Source organism: Vigna unguiculata, chromosome 10 (genome assembly GCF_004118075.2).
Source record: "Vigna unguiculata cultivar IT97K-499-35 chromosome 10, ASM411807v1, whole genome shotgun sequence".
Lineage (NCBI taxonomy): Eukaryota > Viridiplantae > Streptophyta > Magnoliopsida > Fabales > Fabaceae > Vigna > Vigna unguiculata.
In genome coordinates, this window is record NC_040288.1 from 25,863,279 (window position 1) to 25,876,113 (window position 12,835).

General features: G+C 34.0%; 1 protein-coding gene across 1 annotated transcript; it reads right to left on the bottom strand.

Moving 5' to 3' along the window:
- Nucleotides 1-7,141: 7,141 nt before the first annotated feature.
- LOC114166335 (TMV resistance protein N-like) lies at nt 7,142-11,341 on the bottom strand. The gene is made up of 5 exons (XM_028051048.1): nt 10,765-11,341; nt 9,561-10,662; nt 9,123-9,398; nt 8,267-8,986; nt 7,142-7,840 (listed from the first exon to the last, which is right to left on the bottom strand). Exons 1-5 carry the CDS (start codon nt 11,271-11,273, stop codon nt 7,409-7,411), a joined length of 3,039 nt encoding a protein of 1,012 aa, XP_027906849.1. The 5' UTR covers nt 11,274-11,341; the 3' UTR covers nt 7,142-7,408.
- Nucleotides 11,342-12,835: the final 1,494 nt, after the last annotated feature.

The following is a 12,835-nucleotide window of genomic DNA, read 5'->3' on the forward strand; positions in this document are numbered from 1 at the left end:
GACACATCTCATTCATAGGAAGAGTGACTTTAAGTAAATTAGTGTTATCCGCCATGTCTTTATTCTTCATATCACTTTTCAAAATGTCATCTCCGGTAAGGAAATAAATAGTTAAAATACATAGACTTTTTATGGGGATGGAGCCATGAGGGTAGAAAGGTTGCATGGGTAAAATGGAAATCTATATCTAAGCCCAAGGAAAAGGGATGATTAGGAATAAAAGACTTGGGAATATTTAATAATTTCTAGGCAAGTGGATATGGAGACTAGGTGATAGCCTCCTCCTCAAGTTAGGTTGGGCTAAAGCTTGAAATGGTGATTATGGTGGATGGTGGATGTGTGAAAGCTTGGTGTTGAGAGAAAATGGATATCGGTTTTGGTGATTTATGATGGGATCAAGGTTGTTTGTGGTACTAAGAAATGTTAGACAAACTCTAGAGAAAGGGGTGCTAGAGAGACCTCTTGGGATGCTCTAGCAAATGACTAAGATAAGAAGTATGATTTAAATTTGAATTTGGCAGCATAATATTAATATTTTCAAACTGAGAAATACATGAGGGGTGCACTTCTATTTATAGACTAAGGTGTCTACAAAATGGTCCAAACACTAAAATGCTAACATGTATCAAAACCCAAAAAATACTAGGTGAAGGAGAGCTTGACATGTGGCAATTCTCACTCTCACAAAATGAACCACTCATGTGTTGCCATGTGGAAAGCTACTTTATTAAAAGTCTCTCCTAAAGGACAATAACACATGGTCACTACCTTTGTAAGAGAACTCTCCATTAAGGGGTGAAGGAGAGCTTGACATGTGATCATCATCACTCTCACAAAACAAACCATTAATATGTTGGTAAGTGGAAAGCTATTTTATGAAAAGCCTCTTATATAAGATAATGACACATGGCCACTTTCTCGATAAGAGAACTATCTATGAAAAGCCTCTCATATAAGATAATGTTTGAGAATTTGTGTCCTCCTTTATATTGGCTGGATATGGTGCTTTATGTTGATTCATTGGCAAAGTTTGAGAATTTGTGTCCTCCTTTACAGGGTTTCATATGTTTGAGATTATGAATATAACAAATTTGGTTGTGTGGTCTCAGCATATAATAGTAGTTGGATACCATTTGTGTCCTCTCTTCCAAGGCAACTTGTGTGCATTATATCCAAATCACGAGCATGAGCAGAGTCTTTTGAGGTTAGACTAGGTACAATCTTATTTGCAGCCCTCAGATTTATGCCTTTCTTATGGTTTAACTATGCCTATATGATAGAGTTGTCTAGTAGGATTCGGGTAACATAGGTTTCAAATGTGCTCTATATACGGTGGTTGGGCTAATTAATGTTGAGGAAAGTTGGTGTTAAGAGTTTATGATGCAGCAACATTTGGAGGAATAACTTAAACCTTACAACAATATGATGCGAATGAAGATTAGGTGTAGGAGTATTGGTGTGACCTTTAAAGATGTAGACAAAGATATAACATTCATAGAGGGTGTCATGGAAAACAGAGGAAAATATTGTGGTCGCACTTTGTGGCTGGTATGTTAGCAAGTACACAAGTGATCTTGTTTTGAAATGGCACTTGGATAAAGACATTAAGCAGGGAGAGTGAGGCACACCTTCAAAGGAAGATGAAATACTCAACCACAACAATTGTCCAATGCTGATTTTTCATAGAAAGATGCAGTCGCTTAAAGTAACTAAAAAAAGTTGGAATAAAACGGCTTTTGGCAATGTTGATAATATGGTCGTGGAGAAGCAACAAATCCTCCCTTCTATTCAAAGTCAGATTGAGGCTGCTAATGTTTATGAGTTGGATTCTTTGCTAGTTAAGGATACTCAGGCTCATGAAAACCTTAATTTTGCTTTAGATTGTCAGGTTTTTTTCGAAAAGAAAAGGTTAAGATGAATTGGTTTCAGGATGGGAACAAAAGCACTGTTTTCTTTGTGTAAAAGAGACATAATGCTAGTAGTATACACAAACTGGTTGTTAATGAACGAATTCTTTAATATACGAAACAAATAGAGGAACATGTTTTAGCCTTTTACACAGATCTATATTCTGAAAATAATCATAGGAGTTGTTTTCTTTCTGAGATGATTAATTTCGTTTCCACACATCTTCCATCTTTAGTTACTGCTAATGAAAATGATATATGGATGGAAACCCTTGATAATGTAGAAATAAAAAATATAAGGTTGATTTAATGAGTTCAACTCCCCACTAATACTTGGGAGAAACAAGGTTTATGTGATGAGTTTGGAAGGAAGAATAAGAAAGGGTGTGGATTCAACTCCCTTACTAAAAAAGTACTAACAACTAATATTGTCGCCAATAAAAAAATTTGTAAGCTAAAAAGTCATTGAATATATATCATCCCTACGTGGACTTAAGGGATTATCACATAATCTTTTTCCTTCTATCATTCTGTCATGGATGTCACCCCTATCTTATATTCATTCGTTTTGCATGGATATAGAGGATAATTGCTTGGATGATATTGCACCATTGCTTATATTCAAGTGGAATATGGTGTAAATATTACAAAATCAGGAACTTCAAAACAACAGGTCTTCCTGAATTGGTGTTGGTTGATGCAAATAATTCTTCAATGCTGTCAGCGATTATGTTTCTGAGGTTCTTCCCTAGCTTCCCCTTTTTTTCATTACCTTCACCATTATTTTTAGCTATTGATTAAGAGAACAAATATAATCCTAATGAAGTATCTAGCAGAAACTACAATTTTAAATTTTAGCAGCCACCCTATGCCTCTACAACCACAGAACGTCATCGAAATGTATCTAATAATAAAAATCAACTAACCAAGTGATTTTGCTTATACGAAGTACTAGCAAATTGATTTCCACTTTCTTGCTTTACAAGCTCCATGATTGTATTATTTGTTTGAAAAAACTCACACACACTAAAAAAATATGTAATGGAACTCATTGTGTGGTGTTTTTCATTGATGGAGAATAAGTTATTATATAGCCACTTACAAACCAAATATTAATAAACCAAACTAAATCTTAATCTAATCTAGTCTAGTCTAATCTAATATAATATGCCATTTTAACAAACTAAATCTTAGATACTCCAACTAACTAAAATAATAACTAACTTAAATCTAATTCATCAAATATAAAATACTCTATCACTTTGTTAAATAAAAACAACTCCAAAATCTATAACTAATCTAAAGATTATCTAACAAAATTAAAAATTATCCAACATTATTCCCAATGGTAAAAATATAAACTAAAAGAGACAAATACAAAACTACATTTCGAACAAATCCTTAAGAGTGTGTTTGGATAGAGTATTTTAATGAAGTAATTCATTTTTTTAAAGAATTTAGATTTCTTTGTAATGAAATACTTTGTTTGGATACAGAAATTAAAAAGCATTTCAAATGTAAACATTTTTTTTGAGGGATTTCAATTACCTAAATTAGTAGAAATTCAAATACCCTCAAAATAGGTGGAATTTGAAATTCTTCTCACTCAACCTCACATTCTAGATTCTTTGGTAGGCCCGCCGATGACACAAACGGGGTTAACGATTCAGACGGGTCCGACGACCCAGACGGGTCCAACGATCCGGATGGGCTCGATAATCTAGACGGGTCCAACAACCCAAATAGACCCGATGACCTAGACATGCCCGATGACCCAGACGGGCCTGACGACTCAAACGGGTCCGACAACCTGAATGGGCTTGATGATCCAGACGAGCCCGTTCATCGACCCGAAAGGGCCCGACGACCCGAATGGGCCTTACGATCAGAACGAGCCCAACAATCCAGAATGGCCCAATGACTCGAACGAGGCAGACTATCCGGACAAGACCAATGATCTGACGAACCCAACAATCCAGACGGGTCTGACGACCGGAACGTGCCCGACGATCTAGAAGGTCCCGACGATCCGGATGAGCTTGACGACCCAGACGGGCCCTACGACACGGACTTCCCGACGACCCAATCGGGCCCTTCCAAACCATCGGGCCTAAAGACCTGGACGGGCCTGACAACCTGGACGGGTTCGACAACCTGGATGGGCCCCACAACCCAGATAGACCCTTCCAAACCGTCAAGCCCGATGATCCAGACGGGCCCGACGACATGGACGCTCCCAACGACACAGACGGGCCCGACGACTCAAACGGGTCAAACTATCCGGACGAGCCCGACGACCTAGACAGGCCCGACGGTTTGGAAGGCCCGTTCTAGTCGTCGGCCTATCTAAGTCGTCGGACCCGTCCGTGTCGTTAGGCCCTTCTTGATCATCGAGTTTCCAAATTTATCATGAACTCAAAACATAATTAAGCCTAAAATAAATATTGTTAAAATTAAATTTTAGCTCACAATAAATTCAATTTTTTTTCCAAATAAGAAATTGAAATGTAAGGTATTTTAATTTCCTTATCCAAACAAATTATTTAAAAAATGAATGGAATTTAATTGCAAGCAATTCAAATTCAAGGTATTTCAATTTCTAAGCATTGTTGAAATGCTCCATCCAAACACAAGGTAAAGAAAATGATGGTGTACAAAACAAAATTATTAACCAGAGTTGTTTTAATCAGGAGACAAGGTGGAGATTAGTTTTAGACACTTTTCATGGATTAGAATCCAATAAGACACTTGTCTATCTGATATGTGGTGATTCAAATGACTTAGAAAAAGAACCCCACAACAAAGAAAATTATAATGTGACTTCTAGTATGTTATATATCTTCTTTGAGAATAGTAGGGAACTCTTAATCATGTGGTGTTCTTGTTTGCAATTTATTTTTTCTTATCCTTTCCTTGTTTTTCTGAATATAGCCTACTTCCTTGATTGTGTATTATATTATGAAAGGTTAAATATGTTTTTAGTCTCTAAACTTTAACGTGAAATTGGAATTTACCCCTAACTCAAACTTTGATACAATTTGATCTCAAACTTTGAAATTCCATGGATATAGTTCTTCTAACCTAATAACGTTAATTCTTTTTGACATGTCAAGCGATGTTTCGGGTTTGGGATTGTTTACACCGTTAGACACATTCTAGCTCAAATGTCAGTCTGGAAGACCGTTTAACATTTAAAAAAAGATTAACATAATTGGGTTATAAAGACTATATCCATGCATTTTTTAAGTTGGGAGACCAACATATATCAAAATTTCGGATAGAGATAAATTATAATTTCGTGTCTAAGTTTAGGGATTAAAAACATATTTAACCTTATTACATTACAATATTTTTAGGTGGCGATTAGTTTAGAATTTATGTATCTTTTGATATTTGATGACAATGATAACTTAATAAATGTTTGTTCAAAAGTCAATATAGAAATTCTTTCACTGTGTATGCTATCATAAACAAAATTACAAAAATCTGTAAGTTGTTATAAATAAAACTAAAGAAATATATAATAAAAGAGAGGATATTTGAAAAGTATAGCCTTGTGCTTGGATGAGTCATTTCAACAATTCTAAGAAATTGAAATGCAATAGTCAACTTAAAATATTTAAATTTAGTCAAATTTTGATTGAACCGACTAAAAATTGACCATATTTTGGCTGGCGTAAACTCAATCCAATTTGACCAAGTTTAGGTCGGTGTTGACTCAACCAAAATTTGCCAAATTTTGGTAGGGGTCAATCCGGACAAATTTGGCCGAATTTCAGATGGAGTCGTCTCGGCCCAATTTATCTCGAGGTTGATTAGGTCGAGTCGGCCCCTAGTCGTACCTGGCCAAGACGGTCTCAACTGAATTCGGTTGAGTTAGTCCCGACCAAACTTCGATCGAGTCGATCCCGACCGAATTCGGTCAAGTTGGCCTAGACCGAATTCGGTTGAGTTGACCCTAGCCAAATATTTGGCCGAACTCGGTCGAGTCAGTCTTAATTGAATTTCTGTCAAGTTCGCATTAACTAAAATTTGACCAAATTCGGCCGAGTCAGTCTTAGTCGATTGGAGGCCAAGTCGACCCCCACCTTTTTTCTTCTTTAACAATGAGGATTTCCACAAATTGTGGAATTTCATTTTCCTTCTTTTTTAAGAGAATTTCAAATTCTACTATTTTAGTTATTTGAAATACCTTCTTAAAATTCTTCAATTTCAATTTTCTCTTAATTTTCTCTTCCAAACAAGTCATTTTACTTTAAAAAAATTCAAATTCTCCAAATAAATGAATTACTCTCTTAAATTGCCCCATCCAAACACACAATAAAGTTTCTTATAATTCTTTATTTGAATTGATCATGTAACAACTTTGTCCTTTCTATGAGTCATAAATATAATTCTTTACTTGCACAATCTTTAGAGATATTATCCGATTAACCTTTTATACTTGATAATAATCATTTGCATAAATATATATTTGATATAACTTTGTTTGCATATCATGTTCCACTTCCTTATAAATAGTTAAGGAAGTATGAAAAGAACATTAGCAATAATATGTTTATGATATGGTACAAATATTGATTGCTCCACGTTTCTTGGAATTAATGATTCTTTATATATGGTTTTTTTTAACATTGTTCAAAGAAGTTGTTTCTGCATTTATATATATATAAAAAAAAATCCTTTTATAAGAGCAATATATGTTTGAGTTAATTTGAACAAATTAAAAGTTATCATCTATGATTGAGTTTATGTGTAAAAAATATTTATCATTAACAACTTCTACTTCATAAAATACACATTAGAAGGTTCATAAGCACTACATATAATGCACGTTTATATTTGTTATCACCAAAATCCTTTACAAAGAGATAATTTCTTAAAAGGTTCTACAAATAGATCAGTGATTACAAGTGAGTAGATAATTAATTACTATTTATAATAATATACAAATCACTTCTAGTTAGTCATTAATCTTGTTTAATATTTGACTAAATGTATGTTAATGATAGTTATAAAACAAAACAATTATAAAAAAAATCTACAACCTTACTATACTTACTGTTCTTACGACAACAGTTTTCCTATGTTACTTTTATAATTACAATCACTTGCATTTGTTTACACTGGCTTACTCTTATTGCACACCAGCTAGACGTGTGTATTTTTAAACTAGTATCCCCCGATTTTTAGCCACATGCAGCATTAAAAGGAAAACAAAGAAAGAATTAAAAGCTTCAAATGTGTATACAGTGGCTAAGGAAATATGATCCACTCAAATTGAATTCCAAAATACAGCATAAAACTAAGAAACAAGGTAAAATAAACATTGAATTTCATAACAATATAAACTTCTACTCAACAGAAACAAGAAAACGATTCAAAGAAATAAATTATAAGCATGGATAGGATTTAGTTCTATAACTCTAGGGATCATGTCCTGTTGTCAATGAAGAAAAACAACTTAGAAGAAATAACACCTTCCCATATTCGTAATGAATTTATGCAGAGCATTTTCCTTTGGCTCGGCAAGGCTCTATTTCCATGTCATTTGATTCACCATATATAAGATACACAGCTGTGTTCTTGACCACCAATCCATGACCAAAAGTCAAAAAAATCTCCACCTTGTCTCCAGGTCCTAAATTTGATATTATGCCACGCCAATCTTCATCATTAAGGGAATTTACTGTGTCATGGTTGTGCATGTGTAGTGTGCACTTTGTGTAATTAACTATTAAGACACTTGTAACACATTCGGTTGCTATGATTACAGGGGTTGATAAATAAACAAAACACAAAATCATTCCCTTGATGTCACAATCCTGAGGCACGGTGAAAGAAACAGAATATCCATTACCCATATGGGCAAACCAATAAGGATGGTTGTCTCCTGGAACAGAGAATTCACAAGACTCACTGCTTGCCAATTCCTGTACCATGAAATCAAAGGGTTAGTCATGTATGTAACTTTGCTATTCATTATTTGATCATTCCAGTTCACAAATATGGGCATTTTTAATTCAAATTACAATGTATTCACAAAAAATAAGCTTTTTAGTTAAACTACAATGTAATACACAGGTCAAGGTTAACCAAACTGTTAATAGTTTTTTCTGTTCATTTTTGTTAATTATTACAGGTCTTTGAACCAAGTGTAGCATGACCGTTTAGCTTGTCAATCATTAAAACCAGGTACTTTTAAATGAAGCATTGCAACTATAGAAACGACAAATGCAAAACATTGAGTATTGTAGTTTTTTAAGATACTGTATATGGATCATTTCATGATGTCTTAACTAATGGCCGAAATGAATGGTGAAGGTATGTAAACAAAGGTACAGAGATAGAGAAGGAACCTCAGAAACTCTAGTGCTGAGTGTATTGAGGAATTCATTATATCTTCCGACACCAATCAAAGAAAACCTCCTCAAGCGCTGGTTTGAAATTCTTGATTCTGTAAAATTTACACCATATTCGACAACAATTGATTTCACTAGAAAAGATAGTTTAAACTCAGTGTCACATTTAACCAAAATACTTCGAAGATTTGCAAGGCCGGTATGCAATGGCCCATGCACATGCCAATTATAATCCTCTATTTCCATCCAATACAGGCAAGAAGAGTGGGGATTCAATGTTGGTGACATCCAAGATTGAATGATAAAGTGAGAAATTTCAGATTCAAATCCTTCTGGGAATATATATCCTGTGCTTTGTGAGCTTACAATTGAAAATGGAATTTGTTTTACAGCAGTATTTTCTGCAACTAGTATTATCAAGGATTCCATTTGCGCTATATCTTCTTCCAATATGTCAATCTTCAAACAACCAGAAAGGACAAAAGTTGTTAAAGATTTTAGCTTGTATACCTCTCTGGGGAGATTGCTTAGACTTGTACAGTCCTTTAAATTTATCAATTGCAGATTGCCGAGATCTCCAATGGATGGGTGTACCTTGCACAAACTTGGGCAATCTTCTAGAATGAGTTGTTCAAGACTTGGTAATCTGGAAAAGTCAGGTGTTTCTCTCAAGTACATAGAGTGACTAAGATCAAGGATTTTTAGCCACTCTAAAATCTACAGAGATAAGTTTATTGATAGAACATTAGAGAAGGAAAAAAAAAAACTTCGATGGTTATAACCAAAACACATTATACTATTCTAGTTTAATGAACATATTGAGTTTTAAAAGAAACAAGAATAAAATAAATACCTGGGCTTTTTTCCAGACGAGGTGAAGATAACTATGTTTTAAATCAATTGCAATTACACTTTTCATATGAAAGTTGTTTGGAATGTATTTAAAAGGAAACCCTTGCCAACAAATCCATCTCAACTGTTTAGAAAGATAACCATATTCTCCAGCAAGTTGTACATTATCCAATTGTAGAAATCTCAATCTCTTCATTTCCTTGAAAGCACGAGTTTTGAAGCAATCTGTGCTGGTTGAATGCAGTTTCAGGGATAATCCCTCGGTAGCTTCTGTCCCCTGTGACGAAAATAACAAATAGAAACAATTGAGAAATACCTAAATATCTGTTGATCATTAATACTTAATGTTTAGTCAAAGAAGCTAAGAACACATGCATTGCACATATGAAAGAGAACATTTTCATGAGAAATTTCAAAATGATATAAAGAATGTTCTTACAGTATTGTTTGTCAGTATATGTTTTACATCATCATCAAACCATAATCGACTCCTGTTCTCTGTTTCCACTGGCCATCTTTCACGAATAATTTCTCTTCCCATGTCTCGTAGCAAAGGATGCATTCCAAGTTTGTTGTTCCTTTCAACGCTAATGAGAGCCCGCTCTATGAGAACTCTTATTTCAATATCACCTCGTAGTCCACAACCATTTAGTATCTCTGTAACATAGCCTCTTTCTTTACCAATAAAGAAACAACATATATCAAGAAATATTTCCTGTTCCACCTCATCACGTAAATCGTCAAAACTTATTCTCAATTTTTCTTGAACTTTTGTATTTGGAATTATTTTTAGTTTTGAAAACACACTTTTCCACTCCTTCTTTGTCCTCTCACTTAAGTAAGAACCAAGAACCTCTAGAGCTAGAGGTAGTCCTCCACAATAACCAACTACATTTCTTGCAACATCATTGAAGTCCTCTATTGGTTTTTCTTCTCCAAAAGCGTGCCAACTAAAAAGCTCGAGGGACTCAGTTTCGTTCATTTCCTCTGTCTTATAAACATAATCTACGTTATTTCTCCTAAGATGTCGTACATCTCTAGTTGTAATGATTATTACACTTCCCTGACCAAACCATTCATCTTTTCCAAATAGGCTGTCTAATTGGTCAAATTCATTTACATCATCAAGCACAATGAGCAACCTTTTTCGAGAAAGTTCATTCTCGATCTTAGTTCTTCCCAAGGAAATGCTTTCCAGCTGCAACTTGGATTTTAGGACATCATAAAGAAGATGTTCTTGCAAATGAATGTTGCTTCTACTTACTCCATCATAAACTTCTCTGATATTTTCAATGAAACTCTTACCAATGAATATACGATAAATTCGATTGTATATGGCTTTGGCTATGGTAGTTTTACCCGATCCTCCCATTCCCCATATCCCTATCATGCACACTTTGGTGGAATGATTTTCAATACATCCAATCACCTTTTCCACACGGGACTCTAATCCAACAGGAAATTGGGTAATAAACAAGTCTTTATAGTCCAGTAATGTTTGAATGCGGCTAACAATTACCTCCACAAGTTCACCATCATGCCTTCAAGATGAATGCCAATGTATTACCAAAATTAAATCACAACCTTAACATATTCTTCATTCACTCTCAAACGAAAGAAAGAACAAGGATTCATTTGTTTACCTGAAATCTTTGACATCCCAACCAGTGATAAGTGCAGCTTTGGTGAGTGCATGGCTCCACCTGGATAATGCATGTTTCAGCTGTTCTTCTGAATAGCTTTCCTCTGCAGCTTCTTCCAACGCTTTTCCAAAATCACATTTAGTACATACATCGAATGGGTTAACTTGGTAAAATACGGGCATAACTATTTGGCCGAAAGTTTCGTGGCATTCAATGATTTTTTCAAGCTCTCGAAGACACAGGGCAGATTCAGAGTACGTTTCGGAGAAAACAATTATTGCAATCTTAGAGCAAGCTATTGCTCCCATGTGTTCTTCTAGCTTCATTCTCTCCTGCAGATTCTCCTCTTCAACCAAAGTTTTGACTTGAGCTTGTAAAAGAACATTTTTTAGATGCCAAACAAACTTTCTACTGATTTCCTCTTCCCGAAAGTTGATGAACACGTCGTTTATGAAGTGGGGTTCAGATTTTAAGAACGATGAAGATGAAGAAGAAGTAGCGATCTCCATCAAAGGAATTAAAGTCAAGTCTTTTCCAAAGTAAAGCAATAATGGGAAATACAGATAGTGCTAGTACCTTCTTGTTACGACTTATTAGGTAAGTTGTTCAAGTTCTATTATCTTAAACTTTTTTAAATTGGTTTTAATTTTTAACAATTACTTTTAAAGAGTTTAGTCTTTGAAGTTTGCCATGCTACTCTCTGCAATATATTATTAATCAATTAAAAGATGTAATTATAACAATTGTTCATAAACTTTATCATCTCATCTAAGAAATTTCAGAATAAAACACTATATGTTATTAATGTATCAAAATATAAAATGTCATCGCAGAATGTAAGTTGTCATAAAACAAAAAACGTAGGTAACCAGAAAAATTTGAAATACCAGCACGTTCCATTTGTTTACGAATAACGAAAAAATGGTTGGTGAAAGGGTAATAGACTATATTATATTAAAGGGAAGGAGGTTAGTGGTGGAAAGACTAATATCTTTTATATGTAGTCTCGAAGTGCGCTAAGACCTACGCATAAACAATCTCTTAAAATTTTTACGCAAAAAGTCATCACACTCAGTAAACCGTTCAGAGTTTTCGTTTTCAATAAAACTAAAAGAACACATCGCATATCACCTAATTTAAGTAGATGCATACTGTGTAAGATATGTGCATAATTTAAGTATCGATAGAGTTATACACTTAAAAAATATTTCTCAACTATTTCAATTATAATCTTAATCTCATAAACCAAAACTCAAAAGAATATCAGTACACCAAGTCTCAAATATCTATTACGTGTTACTTCATAATTTTATTTTTAACTGTAATCCCTGATATTGAAAGATGATGATGAAGAAATTTAAAGATGATGATGAAGAAGCAGCCAACTCGATCAAAGGAATTGAAGTGAGTGAAACAGTAATGATAAATGTTAAAATTACCCTCTTTATGGACTTATCAAGATTTCGAATAGTCTAATAAGAAATTTTATGAAATATATATATATATATATATATTATATAAACATTCACGTGACAAATTATAGGATAATGTAAAACAAATACTATATTCAACCATGCAGCTGCTGCAAAGATTAATATTTTTTATATGTAATCTCAAAGTCGGTTATGACAGACAGACCCATATAAGTTTTATATTTTTCCTCGTGAATCCAGCTCAGCGTGCATACTTTTGTTTTTCTGTCACCTCCACGTTAAACCTTTAGAAAGTCACTTTAAGGGTGCATTGATCAATTGGATTTCAGAATTCAATTCAGAAGACTTTTTTTATAGAAAATATCGCGGAATGTTTTTAAGAACGAAGAATAGTTGGTGAAAAGGTAATAGATTCTGTATTATATTTAAAGAAACCAGGTTAGTCTGCAAGATTAATATTTGTTATATATGACCGACCCATACATGTTTTATACTTTTTCCCTGAACCTAGCTTTGTGTGCATAATTTTCTTTTAAGAAGTTATCACGTTAATTTTTAGAAAGACATGTGCATTTTATAATTGTTACTAAAGATTATACATGTAGTAATGAAAAATCCATCTTCCCTTTCTTTCCAAC